The sequence below is a fragment of the Hetaerina americana genome, unplaced genomic scaffold (assembly GCF_022747635.1).
Source record: "Hetaerina americana unplaced genomic scaffold, ioHetAmer1.1.p SCAF_5, whole genome shotgun sequence".
In the NCBI taxonomy this organism is placed as follows: Eukaryota; Metazoa; Arthropoda; class Insecta; order Odonata; family Calopterygidae; genus Hetaerina; species Hetaerina americana.
This window is the reverse complement of record NW_027287095.1, coordinates 40,183,848-40,206,687: the sequence shown is the minus strand read 5'-3', so window position 1 is coordinate 40,206,687 and position 22,840 is coordinate 40,183,848. Positions and strand designations below refer to the sequence as shown.

General features: G+C 39.0%; 1 protein-coding gene across 1 annotated transcript; it reads left to right on the top strand.

Moving 5' to 3' along the window:
- The first annotated feature begins 4,536 nt into the window (after positions 1–4,536).
- Positions 4,537–22,398, top strand: yl (Putative vitellogenin receptor yl). Its single transcript, XM_071592820.1, has 35 exons — positions 4,537–4,628; positions 5,276–5,406; positions 8,770–8,897; positions 8,999–9,136; positions 9,221–9,326; positions 9,450–9,590; positions 9,663–9,782; positions 9,853–9,978; positions 10,576–10,791; positions 10,906–11,077; positions 11,177–11,378; positions 11,454–11,648; positions 11,757–11,877; positions 11,995–12,144; positions 12,237–12,353; positions 12,418–12,562; positions 12,636–12,988; positions 13,069–13,190; positions 13,256–13,380; positions 13,519–13,703; positions 13,816–13,917; positions 13,989–14,105; positions 14,306–14,516; positions 15,943–16,172; positions 18,491–18,601; positions 18,777–19,028; positions 19,170–19,322; positions 19,900–20,039; positions 20,146–20,237; positions 20,703–20,949; positions 21,068–21,242; positions 21,319–21,446; positions 21,524–21,690; positions 21,763–21,886; positions 22,100–22,398. The coding sequence occupies exons 2-35, from the start codon at positions 5,295–5,297 to the stop codon at positions 22,292–22,294; spliced, it is 5,418 nt and encodes a 1,805-aa protein (XP_071448921.1). The 5' UTR covers positions 4,537–4,628; positions 5,276–5,294; the 3' UTR covers positions 22,295–22,398.
- The last annotated feature ends 442 nt before the right edge of the window (positions 22,399–22,840 follow it).

Here is a 22,840-nt window from a genome sequence, read left to right as displayed (position 1 = left end):
TCTTGAAAAATCGGTGCATGCATAATTTTTAACCCAACAAATGACTAATCAATCCCAGCCAAGGTATAACTTTCAGGATGCCATTGAAAAACTTGTCCCCATAATGGTCAATTCAATACATCCTTGATTGAAGGGGTATGGTGGCCTTTTCGATAGAGCATTCGAGTACCAGTGCACCCAGAGCGGCCAGATTGAATTCCTAGCAAATTTGGACCCCCACAGCATTCCTCTACACTGAGGTTTCTCAGATTACAGATCTTCTCAAGAAAGTAATGGCAGGAAAGGGAAGGAGCTCCAATATTCACCTATAAGACCAACTTTCAGGTTGATCACTGTTCATCATTTGATATATTTATTTATTTCTTGAGAATACTTCTAATTAACATTAATTACTTGGAACTTAAATTGGATAGGTACTCATAGAAAGGTCATCAGATGATAAAAGTTATCAGCGAATGGTGTGCAATGAAGGTTCAATAAGATGGATCTATAATACTAAGGCCAATATTATGAATTTTTTGCATTTTTATTCCAGCCACAAATTCGGTATAAATTATGGCAATAGTAAATGTTTATTAGGGGACAAATATTTAAACATCAAAATAATTTTACATTAGAAAATTGAATAATGGTAAGCCACGAAAAATAGTAAGAAAAGAAAAAGGCTTCAAATATGCTTTTGCTGGGTCAACATATATGCTCAATCATGATATATGTACATTATTTCAGAGAAATAGTTCATGCATGTAGAAAAAATACATCAATTTACTGATGTAAACACCAACAAATTTGTTTTAAATTCTCATCCTACCGCATATAAAAAGATATTGTAAAATTGCAACATTTTTCTGCGACCGTGTTTTTTTTTTCCTAGAACCAGAAATTTATCAACTTTGCGTATTATTCAATGGTGTCACAATGCCGATGATAGACCCCTTTTGGCGCACCTAAAGTCTCACATACGACGACAGGTCATTCCAATTCAATTCCATAAGAAATGCATGGAAATTTCATTTTTATCGCTCGCAGGCTTTATAAGGTTTGCAAAATTAAATTAAAAATAATTACTGCACGAACTCGAGAAAAGTGTCATAAAAAGTCAATCGCATGAAATTTATTATTGTTAGCAAGTAATTTTGTTTTCGAATCAAAATTGCGAGAGCCTTTTTAAAATATTCCAGCATTTTCTGGAATTCAGTGCTATTTAAAAATGGTTCCTTAGTGACCCATGTCATTGTTGATTAATGCCTTGCGGGCAACGCCCTAAAGGAATCAATGGAGAAATCAATTAGGATCTATTTATTTTCCTACTTATATACTATTTAACCACGCCGAACGTTAATAAGACATTTCCTCTTTATTTACATTAAAAGAAATTACTGTTCAGTGAAATGAAATTATTATGTACTTTTTTCTCCCTTAGCATGAGTGGTGGCGGAGCGGGCGAAGGGACGACAGTCACAGACCCCCCTCTTCTCACTCTCTCTCTCCATTCACCTTCTCTCTCTCTTTCTCTCTCGCTCGCTCGCGTGCGCGCCCCCTCTAGGCCCTTCTTGCCCCATATAGCTCAATCTCTGCCCTCTCCCTCCCCTACGTTCCATCTCACCCCCCCCCAAACCTCCAGAACCCTTTATGCCTTTGTGTCTAGTTGGTCTGCCATGCAGCTGCGGTCAGGTAACCTAGAGCATATGTATAACCTTCAAGTTTTAGACAAACGGGTTCAAAAATACATCATGTTTTATAATGACAGTATTGACATATTGGTTCAAGAATCAAATATGAACATCGAACCCAAAAATTTTATAAAAAGCGTCATCACCTCCTCAGTTGACGTAACTTTTGTTTCCAAAATTCATGGCTTACCACTTTTGGTGGCAAATCCAGCTCGTTCTTTATGTGCGGCAAGTCCACTTTTGTCGAATGGTACGTTCAAGCATCGTTCCTTAGGCGCCTTCCTATAATACTGGGTAAAATACTGACGACTAATTTCTCTCTCTCCTCTCCTATTCGTACATGAATGCCAGTCATTGGTACCGCAAATGGCCTGGCCGCCTCTCACGGAATTACCTCCACTACAAGTAACTCGCATAAAAATTGGGCTTCGCTTCCCGAGAAGAAGACAGCCAGCTGACTCATGATCACCGAGTAGTTAATTTCCAATATCTAGGCTAGCAGAAATTCCTTCGTAAACGTCTTTTGCAGCCTGCACATACTTTTTCCTGTCTGAGAATCCAATTAACGACTCAACAGCTCTTCGGAGTGTATAATATTTCAATAAATGCATCAATATTTGGATTATTCTCAGCATCCCAATTTTGTTCTTCACACGTAACTTTTTTATTGCATGTTCAATGGAGACAATTATTTTTCTTTCATAAAAAAATAATTAAATCGACCAAAATAATCACTCATTGGCCCAATTAAGCTGGAATTTCCCTTCAGATTCAACATATGCATGTTAAAGTGTTTCGAACAATAAATATGCGTTATTCGCGTTCATCGCGTGCGTTTATTTTGAATTACCAATATCCAAAGCAATTACCATGCTCAAATAATTTTTTTTTTCACTGCCAGCGACCTTGTGAGTCTGACAGGTATATAATATACCTGTCACGAAATCGATTCCTTTCATACATTTTCATGCTTGAGGGGGGTACGGAGAAACATGGGGAAGACAGCAAATCCCGCTCCCTTGCGTGAATGCAAGGTCGGGTATAAAGGCACTCATCAAACTATCGCCGGTAGAAAATCAACACACAATGAACCCTGTAAAATGGTGTCGCCCAAGAAATTACACATTAGGTAAGAAATTTTTCTATGCCCTTTCCCTATCGGAGAACTTGACTCCATACCCCTCTTCAACTGGATTGGAAACCCAAAAGGACCACTCCATTAACCTTTACACCGACCCTCCTCAATATGGAATGGTTGTTTTAAAGAATATTAGAAAATAATGTGACCCCGTCAATTATCTTCACGCGATGAAATCCCAAAGTCTTAATTTAAAAAGTTCGAAAAATAATAATATGAATGAGAGCTCAAAATATCTTAGATATACCTTTGCCGAAGGAACAAAGTAAATTACATTCAAGCGTATCGAAACTCACGTGGAGTGATGATTCGTAGCAAGTGGTACAATATTCTTATTGCTTAAACATCTGAGTAAGCACTGTCTTTCATTGTAAGCTTTTCTTTCCAGCGGTCCGAAATTACCCTCACGCGAAAAAAAACCGCGGCCAGCAGCTGGACCCGACTGCTTTCGACTTATTGATGAACATCGGCTTCAAGATAAGATTGAAGGAAAGAAATTTCCTCCCGACGAGATTTCAAGTACTGTCAGTGAATATCATAATACGCCACACCGAAAGCGAAAAAGATGTTTTGTAGTATGGGGGAAGTTAAGCATGGGGTCAGGATTTCCAGAAAGAGGAAGGAACGCTTGTAAAGCGCCCTAATCACGCGCAATCATCACTTTGGATTGCTTTCAAAAGGGTAATCTTAGGGATCCATAACGCAAAGAAGCAAATCATGCCGCTAGACTGGGGGATTGGGGCCCATTCCCTACCCCTAAGGACTCCTCGCGCCTCGGTGAACCCCAATCATCAGGATACATTTGTTACGATAAAAGTGAAAAAAAGTTGAATAAATACAAATACTCATAAATTACCAGTACAAACTAGCGAATTTTACCGCCTTGTATGGGATATGAAGTACTTATTGAGCAGTATTTCCTATTGAACATATTTCCTTAAATAACTAATGCCTACAATTATGCCCCCTCTAATTATTCATCGATAAATTAGAAGACTTTGAATGACCTTATGAAATTTTTGACATTTTCAATCGAACTTTGTATGCAAGCAGGGTCTTCTGCTAAACTTTTATCCCAGGTACACGCCATATCTACCCTCGTACGGTTGATAATATAATATAAATAAGTTTGTGCGGAGATTTTAGCTCAAGGCGAACCCTCAACCTTCGGTTTGGCTTGCGAGTGCGATATCTAACGGGGTACGCGATTTACACCCTGGTTTAATTATGAAAGATTTTAAGGTGATAGACGGGCAGGGTGTTACATAATATTGGGGGTGCCATTAAATGAATTACAACGCATGACCAGGCGGGGGCAGGATTTCATTTAGAAACAAATAGTAAGCGCGTCGATTCAATTCCACAATCCGCCCTACTCCCGAAGAAAGTTCCACTTGTAAAATAGCTTGCAGAAGGAAGTACACCCAAAGAGGTCTCATTCGACTTAGCTGATCGCAAGGATTTTTTTCTGCCAATGCTGGACTGGAAATGAATGTGAAGTGCCCTCGTAGCCCAAGTCCTACCAAATGGCATTCAAAACACCGAGTTGACTGGGATCCAGGTAAAGAAAAGACTCCGCATTGATAAGGATCGCAAAGGTCACGGTTAGTTGGGGAGTGTTTGAGGGGAGTAGGAAGTGAGTCCATTGAGTGAGCCATCGCCAACATCTATAAATTGGAGTACTTCAGAGGGGAATTGCCTCAGTCATCCTTCGAGCAAGGCAGCAACTCGGCTGTGCCTCCACACGCCCACACGGTTGGAAGTTTTCGTCCAAGGAGCCCGTTTAGCGGCCGTAAAAGATTTCCCCCGGAACCGAGGTAAGCAATTTATTTTGATTTCTCTCGCTTCATTTAAAGTTATTGATAACATCTTTGCTAAGTTAAAGAAATGGATGTCAATCTTCAGCATTACGAAATTTTGATTAATTTTTGTTTATTCGGATTGAAACTGTAATATTCTCGGTTGTCAATCGTTGTTATCATTTTGGACGAGCGTGGTGGTAGACGTTGATGAGAGAAGTTCATCCGAAGGAATCGTGGCGACGACTAGTAAATCCAATTTATTCCTGGAAGAAACTCGACGAAGATTTAATTTGCCATGCAGGGTTCTTTAAAATCTTTATTCACGAGACTTGGAGACGAAAAAAAACTCGAGACTCTACGTTTTTTATATTGAGTACTCGGTTGAATTTACAGTTTATCACCTGATCGCTTTATCAAAATTCACAATGGACAAGTGCTTGGGAGCTTTATCTCTGGGTGGAGTTCGGAAAAGCGTTTCGAGTTCAATGTAGTCGCAAGATAGGCATGAGAATTGAATTTTGTACTGGAATAATTATTTTTTTAAACTTTTTCGCGAGACTTTCAAATCAGTGCTACACAGACCTCGTACATAGTAGTATGGTTAAACTATGTGATCTCTTTTCCTCAACCTTCTGATTCATGGTTTACTTATTGTCTCCTAGAGGCAATCTCGGGGGTTCAATGGGTCACCAAACCCCTCGGCTGCACCGAAGCTGGTGGCTGGAACATGGAGCGACTAACCTTGCCTGCGTTGTGCTGCTTTTAGCGGTAATGTGCTCCGCGAGTGAAGACGGTGAGTATGGATTTTCCTCGGAATGAAATGAAGAATTTTAAAATTCTTCTAGTTTGACCCTGCTGCCTCGAAAATATCTAATCGCAGCTTACCCCAAGAATAGGGCCAGTGGATCGGGGGGAAGGGGGTTCAAATATTGACAATTTCATCACTACTTGATAAAATTTCCTCAAGCCATGGTTGAATGGGAGGCTGTTAGGGAAACCTGGTCTCCAATTATTAATAGCAGAATAGGTACATGGTTATTCAACGAAAATAATTTTTGGAGAAGATAGTCGGCCAAAGTTTTATTTTTCAGTCTGCGTAATTACATAGGATTTTTGCGTGAAGCTTGTCGATAATCGATCTACCTGAATGGGAGAATGTATGCATATAATAGCTAGTTTAGCAGATTGCAAAATCTCTTGGAAATAGCTCTGGGTTATGAACATAAGGTGGAAGGTAACCTAAATGGGTTCTATTTTAGATGGATTGGGAGATTAAAACTATTTTATGGGATTTAAAGGGCAGGGTGTAAAAATTACCGAACTACTACTTCGAGTACCGACTACATTCGAACGACTTTTGAGGGGATCGGATGGTGAGGTGGCTAACGTAATGGCTTACTATCCAGAGGGTCCGGAGTCGAATCCTGGAGAAGGCAGATACTTTTCAGTGATATGTCAGTATCTCTACTTGAGGTGCGTAAGAGAGCACTTTGAGTGAGCACGCCGTCCGTCGGATGGAACGTTAGACTGCAGACACTTGGCGCCTTTCGTCAAAAGTAGGATAATTCCGACGCCTGGTTTCTCTTCACTTTCCTGTCCATCCCCTATGGCGCAGATGATCTCGGCTGTCGTTCGCCTCCCCTAAATACTACTACTATGATCACGTTGGATCCGATAGTCCTTTCCCACCCATCCCTGTTGGAGCAAATGACCTCAAGCTGTCTGTCGCCTCCCCTAATAATTACTGCGAAAATTGTTGAGGACGTCATTGACGTCACTTAATTATGTGCCTATTAAACATAAGTCCTCATAAAATACCCAAAATCGCGAGTCTTTAACCTGCCCTTAATTTTATAAATAAAATTTGTAATCTTTGTAAATTGTCCATCCCCTTCAGATTTTCCGTCGTGTTAAAAGCTGTCAACTGCATTAAGCGTCTGTCGATTGCGTTGAGCATTAGTGTTTTGGGTCGAGTCTAGTGCAATTACTCCCAGTCGCTCACTCTCGCGGTAGCTTGCAAGGACTTGTTAAATTAATTATTAACAATACATCGCCATAGCTGAGTGGATACAGCGCCCTGGCTGCTGGCCCAAGGGCTCTGGTCCAAAATATTGGTGTTGCCGGTGGACTGCCGTCCCCATATATTACTTTAGGCATGATCTGCCTTTTAAACGCGTGAGTTTGAACATATCACACGCCGCAGAGCTTAACCACTAGTAAGCTTACTGATTAATCGAAATCTCGCTGGCAGATCGTCGTGTTGGTATGCAATTTGTGCTCCTATGTATGTTTGTGCAAGGACGAATATTGACCTAAAGACAGCGTCAAACTAGTTTCCCACCGAAGCTCGAAACGTAAACTCTCGCCCTGTCCCGTCACCCAAACGAGTAATAGTCTCTGGACTACCGTGATAGCTCAGACTACAGAGGAATATTCAATATAACCCTGAGGAGACTGGCTTGTGCACCCCGGCAAGTAAGCTGCTTTTTAGTCGTTCGGAACATTATGATACCATGTCAAGGAAACCTAAAGCTGTTGCCGAAAGTGACAAATTTTAAAAATAGCTTCTAGGAGGGTTGCAATTGATGATAGTTTTGACACGGGTTCTGGGTTTCTCTCTAGATTATGGGTTACTCTCCAGGAGGAAAACAAAGAACAAAGAATAGGGGAAGGGTTTGGTTAAAAAGAATAGGGATTTGGTTAAAAAAGTTTTTTAATGTTGGCTGGTCTTTAGATAGATAGATGTTTCCTACGGCTTTATGTAAATTTACTCAGGTTTTACTCAATTCCACTCCTTTGAGAGGATCACTAAAAGTGAAGGCATTTGAAATTCTCTCCATCCTCCTGCATGTGTACCTGCATTGCTAATCTGAACTTAAGATATGACAAAATGAAATTGGCTCTGTCACAAAATGAAAATAAATAAACTCCCACAGATATTTGTTAAAGATTTAAGTTCAGAAAATGATTTTAACATCAAAAGGATACCAATTATAAAAAATCAACACGATTGACCATGTAAATGTGCTTCTTATATAGTACAGGTTCTGGGAATCCTGGCTGAAGTGATATGAATAAATAATAGGGACAGATAGGGTTAATGTACTTTCCTAGTCAAGAAGATAGGTAAGCTGTACTTCAGGAGATAGGGCCAAATACTGATAATTCAACGATTTTCATTCTGATTAGTAATGGTCACATTGTAATGGCATCCTAATTTGAAAGAATCAGGATTTCATGTAACATAATCATATTGTAGGTAATCAATTAAATGCCGTAGATTTAAAAGAGCTTATTTAATTTACCAGTTGTGCATTTACCCCAGCAAATCCCCCTTGTTCAAGTGTTTAGGTAATTATAATATGACAATTCTGCCATAATTGAGATTCTTATTAGGTAAACATTGAGCAAGGCTCTATCCAAGATGGAATTTTGGGAAAATGTAGGCAGCTAGAGGTAGAAACTTAACTGCAACCAAATATAGGGGGGATGTTTTGGCAAGAGTTTAAAAGGACTGGAATTGAGCTGGATGAATTGTTAGTCCAGCTTTCAATAGTTTCTACCAGATTAGTTCTTTCCTGAGAAGTCTAAGGAGCTAATATCCCCATGGAAGTTTGACCAATTTCAAATATTGTATGTTAAGTGGATTGACTGCAATGGGTTTCTGTAAATCTATCGGCTCCACACTGTCATATTCTACTGTGCCCGTTCCCCATGAAGCATTTCCAGTGGTTCATTTTTGATTTCTGGCAGAATTTTTCATAAATCTAGACAATGGCCCAATAAGAAAGGATTCTCTTATTTGATTTCTTTTGCAAAAAATAAATCCAATCCGGGAATTTATTTCTTGGCCGTTATTCAAAGAACTGGAAATGCCACGAGTTACTTCAGTGGAGTCATCCACTGATGTACAATATGCTTCACTTTAGCAAAAATTTTATTAGCAAAAGGGAAAAGGCCATCAGAGTAAAGGCAAAACATTGTGGCTAAGAAATTAATTTTTTGGTCATGTTTAATGCGAATACTAGACTATAATAAAAATTAAACATTGGTCATGAAGATCTGCTAGCTCTTTTGATTGCTTGCATTTGGTTTTCCTATTAATGCATATGTTAAAATAGTGTATTCAAAAATTGAAAAATGTTTTCTTCCCTAGATAATGAATGTAAACCACCTAATTGGATGAAATGCCGCAATGGGCTCTGTATAAGCCATCACTATGTGTGTGATAACGAAAACAACTGTGGGGATTGGTCTGATGAGAAGTCTTGCCATGAATTCCAAGTAAGATGCTTGTGATTAGTGTCCTTGTAATTTTGAATTTTTAAATGCAAAACACTGTGGTCTTGACAAAATCACAAATTTCATGTCAATTCATCATTTAGTATACACCGCCTCCAGCTCAATGTGGAAAATCAGAATGGTTGTGCCTGGACAATATTTGTATTCCAGACACTTGGGTTTGTGATGGAAAAACAGATTGCCTGGATGGCAGTGATGAAACATTAGGCTGCTCTGTAAAGGTTTGTAGTTCCTGTAATTGTGTATACTCCTGAATGACAAAATCAAATGCATAATCTTGCTTATGCACAAAATATCATTTCCAGATTGACTGTGATGGATTTAAATGCAAAAACAAGCAGTGCATCCCTGCTGAATGGCAGTGTGATGGCAGCAAAGATTGCACTGACGGCAGTGATGAACAAAACTGTCGTATGTAACCTCTTGCATTTCTTTTATTGCATGAGAGAAATCTATTGTAACTACAGATATTGTTATATTAATTGTTGGGTATATTATGCTTATCTTGTATCCTCCATTTTAATTTTCAAACAGGTGTTGGGGTAAAGTCAAAGGATTGTTCAGCAGACAATGGTCTCTTCCTTTGTAATGACACAGTCACTTGCCTCTCACTTAAATTTGTGTGTGATAACCACTCTGACTGCAGTGATGGTTCTGATGAAGGTGGCCTATGTGGTAAGTCAACTTAAACTTGGTGGCCCGTGGAAAATCACTTCATTTTGCATCTAATATCATTCTAATGGACAGCTTCAGAGTATGGAGACCAGTGTGAGAAGTTCGGATGCAGCCATTCATGCGTGGTTGAACCAAGTGGACCGCAATGCTTCTGTCCGAAAGGATATAAACTGGAAGGAAAACAATGTCAAGGTAAGAAATCGATTAGCTAGATTCCGATTTTCATTGTGATGGAAGATTATCATACCTCTTCATCTTGCAGACATTAATGAATGCAAGAAGTATGGAAGATGCAGCCAGAAGTGTACAAATGTGCCTGGAAGTTACTTTTGTTCCTGTGAGAAGGGATATACACTGGATGCCAACAATTCTACCTGCAAAGCAGAAGGTTGGTACACATGCCCTTGCATTATTTCAAAACCATGGCATTTTACCTATTCAGACCAGTTTGTGGGGCAGAACAAATTTTGAATAACCTGAGAATTTTATGAAATAGTCCACCAATAAATTAACTGATATTTACTCCATGAAAGGCTCAATAACACCTATGGCAGGTGAAAATAGTATCTCTCTGAAAACCAGTAAGCATTTTCAAAAACTTGAAATGGCTACTATTTGCATAGCAAACTCCTACTTAACTATAATACTCCCCCAAAGTAAATTTCGATCTTGAAATGAACGTGGCAGTATGATACTAGCCCCTTTCAACGTTTACATAACATAATACGGCAATGTCACAGTCCATTACCAACCAACTGGTAGGCCAATACAAAGTTGTAGCCTGGGTCAATCTGCAACCAGCCTACCTATCCAATAGTTCAATTGTAGGAAGGAAAAGCTAGCATGCTGAGACTCCCAATTAGTTGCACCCTTTGGACAACTCTTGATTTGCTGCTGGAAAAATCTTCTCTGTGCTTAGGATCCTTGTATTCAACAAAATTAAATCAAGAGAATTCTTGTACTAATAAACAGAATTTTTTTCTAGGCTTGGATGCAATGCTTATTTATACCACCCGTCGTGAAATTAAAGGACTATATTTGGATACAAAAATGTATTTTCCCATCCAGACAAAACTCACTCAGGGCATTGGTGTCACCTATGATGGAAACAGGGTATATTGGACCAATATTGACCATGGGGAAGAAACTATTATGCGTTCAAAGATTGATGGAACAGAAATTGAGCCAGTTGTGACATCAGGTAAGTCTGCATTTAGATGGAAACAGTACGAAGCAATCTTCAACCTGCTCAAAGCTATTATTTCTTTAGTTGCAAATATTGATAATATCCACCCCCTTGGGATTTACCTTATAGGCCTCAGTCTTCCAGAGGAACTGACAGTTGACTGGTTGGCAGAAAACTTATATTTTACCGATGCTGAAGCACATCACATAGGTGTGTGCACCTTGAATGGGGATGTTTGTACTGTATTGGTCAACGCAGATGTAGATTCACCAAGGGGCATAGCAGTGATTCCTCAGAGGGGGTGAGGTTCTATTGATAATTAAGACATCGATAGAATGGCCATAAATTTGCAGTTTATTGGCTTGTAATTGAAATCCTAAATAATGCAATGTTCTTTCAGGTATGTATTCTGGACCGACTGGGGATCCAAGCCAATGGTGGCACGGGCTGGAATGGACGGCAGCGATCCCATTCCATTTGTAGAGAAAAATATTCAGTGGCCGAATGGATTAGCTGTAGATTATCCTGCAAATAGACTGTATTGGGTGGATGCCAAACTAATGATCATAGAATCAATTGAGCTTGATGGAACAGACAGAAGGGTATGTTAAAAATCTTGTCTAAAAAGTTATTGTTCATATATTTTAACTGAGACTTTAATATCATCTTTATCTTAGACTATTTTGAAGGGAATACTGAGGCATCCATATTCAATTGATGTCTTTGAGGACTCAATATACTGGAGTGATTGGGAAGGTAAAGGGCTTCAGCTGTGCAACAAATTCACTGGCAAGGATCGAAAGGGGTTGTTGACAGAGGACAAAAGACTGATTTTTGCTGTGCATATCTATCACCCTTCACTACATCCACCAGTAAGTATTTGTGATAGTCAATCCCTGCAAGTTCAAAATCCAACAAAAGTGATAAATATACTCGGCTTTAATGTGCACCAATTTACACACTTCACACACTTTCCACAGACTCGCAACCCATGCAAACTGGCCCAGTGCAGCCACATGTGCCTACTGGCTCCAAATGGCAGTTACACTTGTGCTTGCCCATTGGAGAAACGGCTCACTGATGACAAGCACCATTGCAAAGGTATTTTTGGGTTGGATCAAGCTCTGCTGGAATTCTATGCCAATTACATTTTGCTAGCACTGGCTCCCCTATCACACTAGTAACCGAAGGCAATTCAATTAAACACTTTTCTTTCAGATCTGTCCAATACTCCATCAATTGTATTGGTGAGCAATGGCCATTCCATCAAAAAGATAAAGTACAAGATGTTAGGAAAACTAGAAGTAACTGATGTGCCTCTGCAAACAATCAGAAATATAGATTCCATGACTTATTCACCTAACTCGGGTAAGAATGAGTGGAACAAATACTCGTGTAAGAGCACTCATTATTATACTCATCTCCATATTATTTCAGTAATAATTTTTCAAACATTTTAGGAAGTGTAATAGTTAGTGACAACTTCTTGAAGACTATTGTGACAGTTAACCTAAAAACCTTATCTTTGACAACATTAGTCGGTGGACCACTGGGAAAAGTTGAAGGGATGGACTTTGGTGAGTAAAACTTTCTGAATGTACAGTGGCATTTCAAGCAGTTCCTAAGAACTTTTGATTACAGATTACCTTGGCAACAACCTATATTGGTGTGACTCTGAGCGCAAGATGGTTGAAGTTGTTAGTATGGCCAACCATGAAAGAGCAGTTGTACTAAAGGACCTGGCAGGAGAGAGGCCTATGGACATCGCATTGGTTCCTGAAGAAGGGTACAGTATGAACTAAAATTAGGTAAATTTCATTAAATTCATTGTTTGCATAATATTACTTTTAAATCTGCAGGGTCATGTTTGTTTCATTGCTTGGTGTTGATGGGAAAGCATACATAGATAGATTCTCTATGACTGGAAAAGGAAGAGTGCACGTCATACATGAGTCCTTAGGTGATGAAGGCTTAAAACTTACTTATGATCGGGACCTTCATAGAATTTTCTGGGCTGATCCAGCTGCCCATAGGATTGAGAGTACCTCAGTAGATGGCTTTGATCGCCATGCTTGGAAGATATCATTTTCACACTCTCCAATAGATTTGACAATTCTTGGGTCAAGAATCTTCTTCACTAGTTCACATAGCACGCATCTTTCATGGTCGGACAAATATCGATCAGATATGAGGACTGAAAGATATAATCTAGGTAAGACACTGGTATTCTAAAAAACCGGTAGCTATCAATTTTAAGTGCCATTTTTGTTCACATAACATCCTAAATTAAAGGTGGGGAAGAAGTTCCTGCAAGAACACTAGCGGCTGTGTCGCCCAACCTAGAAATAGACCACCCATGTCTGCATGGCAATGGCGGTTGCAGTCATCTCTGCCTTCTAATGCTCAAGAAAATGGTAACTGCTTCTTATAGAACTTAAATTTCTCTTCTGCTCCGCTCTTACTAGTTGTCATTTTTCAGGAATGCTTCTGCCCTGTGGGCATGGTTCTTGGCAAGGACAACAAAACCTGCGTGGTGCCCACTCGCTGTCGATCAGATGAATTCCTGTGTAAATCTGATAAAAAATGCATTCCTGAAAAATGGAGGTAGGCTCCCAGTTGTGGATTGTGAAATTTTAATATCTCTTAATCTTACTGAAATGCATTCCCAATGTCGATAATGGTTAGCCATTACTGTAACAAAAATAATGGAATCGTTCTTATTGCTATAATTTAACTATTCAGATGTGATGGAAGGGATGACTGCGAAAGTGGCGAGGATGAGTTTAAATGCAGGGTTACCTGCTCATCAATGGAATTCATTTGTGATAATGGACAGTGTATATCACAGAGTGCCCACTGCGATCACCACTTTGATTGTGATGATATGTCTGATGAGAAGAACTGCTATGAGGAAGTGTGTGATGAAGGTGAGTGGCAGGCATTTAAATTCACTTAACATGTCTGGTATCACTTTGTGCCTAGCTAGAATTTTTTCACACAGACCTCCACACTTTTATGCTTTATCTAATTTTCTTACAGATACACAATTTCAATGTCTTTCTGGTGAATGCATTGATAGTAGATGGCAATGTGACTATGTAAAGGACTGCGTTGATGGCTCTGATGAAGAATGTGAAAAGGGTACGTGTTTACATATACCAGCTTCAACAAATTGCCTATTTTGAGACACTTAAACCATCTTTTCCTTTCAGCCACTTGCTCTTCAAAAGATCACTTCCAGTGTGAATCTGGTGCCTGCATTCCATCCACTTGGGAATGTGATGGAGAAATTGATTGCGCTGATAATTCCGATGAGCACAGCAAATGCAGTAAGTTGCTCATTTGGTACTTGCAGTTTTTTAGGGTATTTGCCATATTGCCATTAACATTGGTGCATAATAACTTTAAAATTACAAAGGTTCTGGGAAATAATGCTTTCAGAAGATTATGGCAAGTCTTTGCATACAAAACTAGATATTTTCTAACAAATAATGTAAGATTTATGACATTAGTGCATTATTTTACCCAGGAAAAACTGACTGTAGCAAAAAGGAATTCAAATGTGCCAACGGCTTCTGTGTTGACAAGAGGCTTATCTGCGATGGCTACGATAACTGTGGGGACGGCTCTGATGAAACATGTGAACCAAGGACTCCTCAAACAACACTAGCTCCAGAGTGCTTAGATGGATTTTTCCATTGTTCAATCGACACAAGCATTTGCCTGCCTGATTCAGCCAAGTATGTATGGGAACGCTCTTGAATGTATTCATGCCTCAACCTTTGATTAAAAAATTTTCATCACTACATGTGAAGTCTGGTGTATGCACTAAACTCATAGCATGTCAAGAGCTTTCAAATTTAGCTAATCATATTCATAAGTGCTCCAAAGTACTTGGAGATGGTACACTCAGTATTACACTCGGAATACACAATTTAATTCCCAGTACTCCCTTTGAAGTACTGCCGGTAAGAAATTTTCTAATCCTTAAGAAATACAATATTTCCTTACTCTTATTTTTAATTTATTTCGCTGTACTACCAATTCTTTCAATATTATCTCTGCTTCTGTCTCAATGTTTGGAAGATTAAGGTCCAAAAAGCTTCCGGGTGAAGAAGTGGCCACTTAAAAATGTACTCTACGGTACATCACAGAAAAACTTCTTTCCTGTGGTGTTGCCAACCACCTCCCTATCTACTTGGGGGATAATTTAAAATAGATGCGAACTGTCCTGGCTCTCTGTGAAGCTTAACACTCCCATTGGCCATCATAATTTTCTGAATACTAACGTGGGCAATTCAGCTGAATAAGAGCTGCAAGGGGTACAATGTGAGAGGGAGGATGCTAGGATCACTTTCAGATTTTGGGTTAGAAAATTTATCAGTGGGGGTTTACTCTCCCTTGCAGACTGGCCATATTATCTTGTTGACATTTAATTGGACCCTCTTGTTAGGTTTTGCATACACAAGAACTTGGAACCCAGACAATTCTTAGCCTTGGCCAAAAGACAACCTGACCCCTTACTATGACACACGATGTACAAATTTTCTCTTAATTTCATCCAAAAGGTTTGCCCCTTTTCTCACCTACCTAACATTCTCATGCCTGTATTCAGCATTCCCTGCCTATGTGATCATAACCTTGCTAATATATTTACTGGAACTCCATAAACTTTCAGGTCCGAGCCTCTGAGGTTCATATGTCATAGTTAGCTCATAGGTTCAGTTCATCACACCATTCTGTGCTACCATTGCAGGTATTATATTTCTGCCTTTGGAACTCATTTAACATTTAAACTGACGATTGTTATCGTATGACAAAACCACTATAAAATAAAATACTATAATATGACTTTTGACAAATTATATCAATTAAATAGATAAAATCACCCAAGAAATCTTGAGCAATAAATTACTATGGTCCATGGATACCTCACCATTAAAACTCGCCGATTTAGGCTTTGTCATGAAGTTCTATCTATCCATCAAATGAGATACATACTTCCCTACACTACCCTACTTGTACAAAAACTGAGTAAGTTAACTAGTATTAAGTCTTCTTGTTAAACTACTTTTATTCTATTTAATACATTAGCTAGCAAATATTGTCTTTTCAATGCTGTTGATTAAAATAAGGAATAGTACTAGCTCTAAATCTCATTTAAAGGTGTAATGGAACTGCAGAATGTCCTGATTATGAAGATGAGGAAGACTGTGGCTGTAGAAGTGAAGAATTTGAATGTAAAAATGGCCGCTGCATCCTAAAGAAATGGGTGTGTGATAGGGTAGATGACTGCGATGATGGATCTGATGAAGAGCAATGCACCAGTCGCCCTGCAACTGGTCCCAGAAGCAAAGGTTCGACCAATGTCACCGGGGCCGCAGGAACTTCCACAGGTATCACCATTCTCCCTACCAACTCTAAAAGCAATGGGTATGCCTCATGCAATATTAAGAGATCCTTGAACTACATTGAAAGCACATTTCCCTTTGGTCCCCCATGCTTTCATGGGAAAAGAACTAATTATTTTTATGGCCAGGGGTGGAAAAATGACCCTAGAATCTTCACATGAGTACTATTCCTTATCACCATACAACCATTATTTCGAGGCAATTCACGGCTTATACTTGTTTCTCCTGAAACAGTAATTAAGAATATTACTGGGATAATAAAATTCACACTTTCTCCCCAATTAATTCAATTGGTAGACACGACATGGTGTGTATGAAGGGTAGGGGTGTAATCAATGTGAGCTTATGACTCTTGGCCAGGAAGGACAAGTTGATTCCCTCGGTGTAGTGCACTTATAGCCCAGAACATCTAAGGGCATAAGACTTGTCATTGCTCAATCTCGTGTGGCCAGGAGCCGCCTGCCCCTCAAAGATAGCTACCACAGAAGCATAATAAATTCAGATGACCTAGCTAGCAGGCCAGCCTTGTTAGTTATCCAAATTAAGCAGACAAATTGCTCAACCAACTAATAACTGCCATGAAAAGAAGTCGTAGAATGAACCTAAGCAGATGGCAAGCTGGCATAGTTTATGGTTAGAACTAGGGTGGTATCTGATAGACTTCAAACCTCATACCTCTGCCTTAGATCAATGAAAACGTTCCAAGCAAATGCTCCCACACTAGTTAGCCTTACGATGATCCAAGAATCTTGCTTCTAATGTCACATCATGAATGCCCCCATCTATCCTTGTTAATCACTACCTCTAGTTCTGAAAACCAACAAAATGGGACATAGGTCCTATTCCATTGCTGTGTACCCAAAAGTTGTAAAACTTAAACATGCTGCCAAATCAACAGCGATGAATGAGCTGCTGTTTGAATGAAAATGAGAGCACATCTTTGCCATGCAGAGCCCAAAATAACCCCCCAAACCTTATTTTCATTGTGCCAAATATGTGGTACCGACAAAAGATCCAAACTGCTCCCAATGCAAAGCAACATAAACCACATGCCATTAATAAAGCTTGATAGCTAAACCTTTAAGGACAAGAACACAGAATCCATTAAGTCTTAGATCGTAGAGCATGAAATTTTGGTCTTAATGCTTCGTAAGTTTGAATTATGGCACAGTGGTGGAGCTTCATGCCATCCACTCATTTTGGAGGCAGTTTTTAACAAAATTCTCTCCCCTCTCGACTATCTTTTCTTGCTTTAATGAAATCTCTCCCTCAAATAAGAAAAAAATTCAAACTGATGACCTGTCTGTGAAAAATGAATGTAACGAGACTTGCAATATACCTGTATAGGCACCATACGGTAAATGCACTATGCAAAAATATTGATAGGTGAATAGAGCAAGAGCAGGAAGACTGATAGTTGAAAATGAGGTACATAGATGTGAACTGCCCTGAACAGTTGCAAAAAATTAGCCAAACATTAAGCATACTTTTTTTAGAAAAAGCTGAATTTCTCACTGTCTAAAAAGACCACAAAACCATCGCTGAAGATGGGTAAATAGCAATGAAGCATTTTTAATAGTCCACTTTGGAGAGAGGAAGACAGTTGACATAAAGTTTGCTTCATCACCAAGTAGGGCACAGACATGAAACAGCTGAAGGTAAAGCAGGAACTGAAAAAAATAAGTAATTAGTGCTTGGGACTGTCCTGTCATACTTTGATATTCTTTAGTCAGAAGTTCTGGGAGTGAGAAAATCATTAGGTGTAACAGCATCTCTGAATTGAACAGGTTCCACTGTTCTGCACCTTGGGCACCACTACATAAAGATGAAACTGCAGTAGTTAGAAATTATAAATTTTGGTATTAATCTGTTGTTGCAATTAGTGTTTTCTACATTAATAACTTGTATGCTACATTATACATATGCTTATGATTCACAGGTAGTGTTATGAATGTAATATTATGCACATTATAAATGTGCTATATTCATATCAGCGTGTAACATTCAAACCAAGAGACAGTTCATTTTAACATTACTTCAAATTGTTGCTAAACTTAAGCAGTAATAATGCAATCTACTAAAGTCTTCACTAAAACTAAAAGAAATTCTTGATAGGATATCACATGACACCTGAAATTGTATTACTTTCCTTAAAATTCTGTTGGACATTCATAGATGGGAGATCCAACTCTACAATTCAAATGCGTTAAAGCATAGCATTACTTGGAGCAAATTTGAAACTTGCTGAGGCCAGACATGTCACCTACAAATGCTGTAATTAATATATGGCAATCTTATTTCAGTGGAGCCATGTACAGAGTTCCTGTGCACATCTGGTGAATGCATACCATATATTTTGGTTTGTAACTCTGTTTCAAATTGTGCAGATGGTTCTGATGAAGGAGGACGATGTGGTACGTACTATTTGCCTGAAACTTTTACCCAAACTATATGTTATCCACCAAGAACCCTGGAATCGGTCACCGAACAATTTACTTTGTCTGACTGCATTTTCAAACACTTGTGTTGTGGAAAGTAATATTCTACTGCCGGTGTCTTGGATATAAGATTTTAAATAATTCTTTCCAGAAACTTCCTGCCAAGACAAGAACCCATGCTCTGACGTATGCCAGAAGACCCCTTCTGGTCCGGCTTGTTCATGTCAAGATGGGTTTAGGCTCACTGGGGATGGAAAAACATGCGAAGATATAAATGAATGCAACCTAGAAAATGGCCAAGGCCCATGTTCTCAGTTTTGCTCTAACACGGAGGGAAGTTTCAGGTGCAGTTGCATTGAAGGCTATCAACTCAGGGCTGACAGGGTATCCTGCAAGGCAGAAGGTAAGTTTCCTTGTTTAAATGTCAATTATTGCATTACTGATAAAAGTGAAATTTGAAATACCATCAGTCTGCATTTCTCTTTTTTAAATGTCTACTTACCCCTGTCTTATTGTGGTGGACACACAACCCAATTTTCCTTAGGATCACTCCTTAATTACATTTTTGTAACTGGTGGAGAGATAAGGAGGGCATCCCATGATATATCCTACATGGACATTCTGGTGTCGCAGCATGGAATGCCAATTCTTGGGTTGGATGTAAATGTAGAGAGAAACCACGTTTACTGGATCTCAGGTAGATATCACTCTGCTGAAATGCCTTTGAAAAATTCAAGAAAGGGTCATTAGAAACAAAATAAACAAAGGATTTGTGAACTACTGCAAATTCTTACCTTGCTAGTAGCATTATTTTACCATTGCAGACACACTGGAATTCAATACTCTATTGAAGCTGCTGACAGTGATATTGGACACTGTCTAGCACTACACATGGACTGCTGATTATTCAGACCAAAGAATTTTCTTACGATGAATCATATTACCTTTCCTCAATCTGGTACATAATGGCACACTTGGGACTTCCCCTGAGCCCTCTGAATCCCTCGTCCACTGGACCTCATGCCAATAAGATTTACCCAGATGCTAACACCTGATGATACCTACTTGTTCCGGTGCTCTGCAACCCTCGCTTGCCTTGAATAGCTACTCGTATCACAATTGTAAACTCATGACCTTTATTCACAACTAGTACTATCATAACTATCAACAGGAGTTTGGAAAAACATTTGGAACTAAAGACTGTTTGAGCAAGGAATACACATCCAACTGAAAGCCAAGTAGCTAGAACTTCACAAATGCATCTTTATGAACAGGTGACTCAGTCGGCAGACTTACAGTGACTGATGATGCAAGAGATGACATTAAAGGCCTCAATCACCCTACCAAGTTAGCTGTCGACTGGACGACCGGGAATGCCTACTTGGTGGAGAAAAATAGGTATCCCACTATTAAGGTGAGGTTGTCATCAGTTGTCCAAATTTTTGCATTCAAAACTCCTATGATGTACATTCTTCAAATTTCCAAAAAGTAATTCTATTAAAATTTACTTATATCCCCAGGTGTGCAATATAGATGAACATAAATGTGTCACAATGAGGGAATTGACAGCTCCTTACACAATAACCGGTATGGTCATTGAACCAAAACGCAGGTAATTGCAAACGCAAGTAAAAAACTAACCAATAATTCTAAACTTCCCCTGTCATCATGCCACATGTAGATTTCCTACAATCAGGCCAGTTCAGTCATCCTAGAGGGCTTTCGCCAACATTATATAGCTATGATAAAAATATTGTGGATCATAACCAAACTTACTCCTCTTCAAAGTAGCAATCTTGTGTATTTGAATCATATTGGAACTATTGGTTTATATTGGCATTGGTTGTTTTAGCAGACTTAATGATAGTACAATCATTTTTTTTAGCTACTTGACATTGAACTAGTTCAAGATTTTGGAAAGCTTGAGGAAAATTAGTTGTGTGCCGGTTAAAATTCTTGGCCAATCACCAATAACTTAATATAATATAGCTTGTAGCTTAATATAATCAATAGCTTAAATAAAACAGCTGCTGCTGCCAAAAAAAAATATATTCAAACTCTGTTTAAAAAAATTCAGGTGGCTCATCTGGAGCCAATCATCAAACTGGATTTTGGGTTCTCCAGTAAGCGAAATCTGGAGAATTGGCCTGGATGGAAGTAGGGTTGGCAAGAATGAAGTCCTGGCATCTGGAAACATGAACCTAGTCAGTGGACTAGCTGTTGACCATGTCCTGCAACGCCTGTATTGGGTTGACCAGAAACTGCAGTCACTGTCATGCATAGACTTAGATGGTGCAAACAGGAAGCTCCTACTTCAAAAAAAGGTACTCTCGTTGAATAACAGCAACCCTTCCACACAGCACGGGACCCTGCACTCGAGGCCCATTTCAAACCTTATGATATTTCAACCATATCAAAAAGGCAATGTACTATTCCTTCAAGGTCCATCACCCAATTGGTTTGTCAATTTTTGAGGACTATGCTTATTGGACAACAGCTGGATCCGGCAGAATCACCAGGTGTAGACGCTTCCCACCAGACCTCTGCGATACCATTGACATGAGAGCCGACGACATTCAACATTTCACCCTAATGCAGCAGTCAAGGCAAACAAAAAGTACTGCAGAACAAACGTGAATTATTTGACATTTTCTTTCAAAATTATCTCACATAATCAATAACTTTGGTTTCAGCTAAGAACTTATGCCTAAACCACCTATGTGACGGAATCTGCACAGTTGGTCCCAGAGGACCAAGATGCATTTGTGAGGGGGGCAACACAACAGCTATTGGGAGACTTTGCAGTGGAGGAATAGCTCAGGTATGCAGTACTCTTGCCAGATTTGATAACTGGAAGCATGTAATTTGACCAACGATACCTAACCAATGGTATTTCAGGGATATCCTGGTCTGGCTGGTTCTAAAGGCAGTAAACAAAGCCACTCTGATAATGAGGGTACACCTGTGGCAGGGGTGGTAATTGCAATAATCATCATAGCCATTGCTCTGGGTGGAGTTTATTACCATTACAAGAAGAGAACTGGCCTTGGAACATTTGATGTTAGGTTAGTAAACTTTTGCAGTACTATCATCGCAACTGCCTAAAAGATCCATAATGCCAAATCACTCTCTTTCAGACTGCACTTCCAGAACAATGCATTTGGTCTTCCGCCCACTGATGGCACGTTTACAAAAGCTGAGTCACTGGTTCCTGGTAAACACCAGTATGATAATCCTACTTTCAAGACAGATGGTGAAGAAGTAAGTTTTTTACTTTCTGGGGATGGTTAACGCAACAGAATTTTCCTAGTCATAAAACTTAGCAAAACTTTCCTAGCATAAAAAAAGCTCCTAGATAATTGCCAAATCAAGCTGATAACGAATGCCCTGGGAACATGTGTAAAATAATGGCTTTCCAAGATTAAAGATGGTTTAATTTTCCTAAAATGCAATATTTCCAATCTTCTCTTTTAGACCCCAGACTGTAATGTAGCTGCAGCTTCAGAGTCGGAACCTAGCAAGATATTCAGAAGACCTCCTCTCGTCAGAAAGAAAGCAACAATCAATGCTCCAACTTCAAACACTTCTACCTATGAAAGCTATGAGGATGAATCTGAAGAGGAGGTGCAGCCTTCAGACTCGCTCAAAACTGTGCTAATCAGAAAATGAAGGCAGACTAGTTATTCTTATATATTGTTTTATATTTGCCATTCAATTTTATAAAAAAGTTTAATGAAACGTTACTTAACTTGGTAGAACAGGTTGCTCTTGTTAAATAAATAAAATCTAAAGACAATCTGAATTTTTATTCCGTAGAAATGTAGTACATAATTTCCTCATTGAATGCTTATTCATCACTTGGAAAGTGCCTTGAACTACCTCTGCAGCTACTCTTAGCTCCAATGATGAAAAATTTTCTTGTGAGGTATGATAATCGGTGAATTGTGATCATTTCAACAAACTTCAGTTTTTGGTGGAGTGAAGATTGTAATTCTTCATCCACTTTATCTAAAACACTTGAGTCACTGTAAACAACACAAATTATGATCAAACTACAAAATGTTCTAAATAGTGTTAAAAGGGTCAAGCTTTCACATTTCAAGCTTACAGCACTTAATGTTGTCAAGGGTCAAAAAATAAATAGAAACCCTGTAAGAACATTTTGTAGGTTTATGACAGTGCCTGTATAAGTAGTGAAATCTTGAAAAGTTTTCT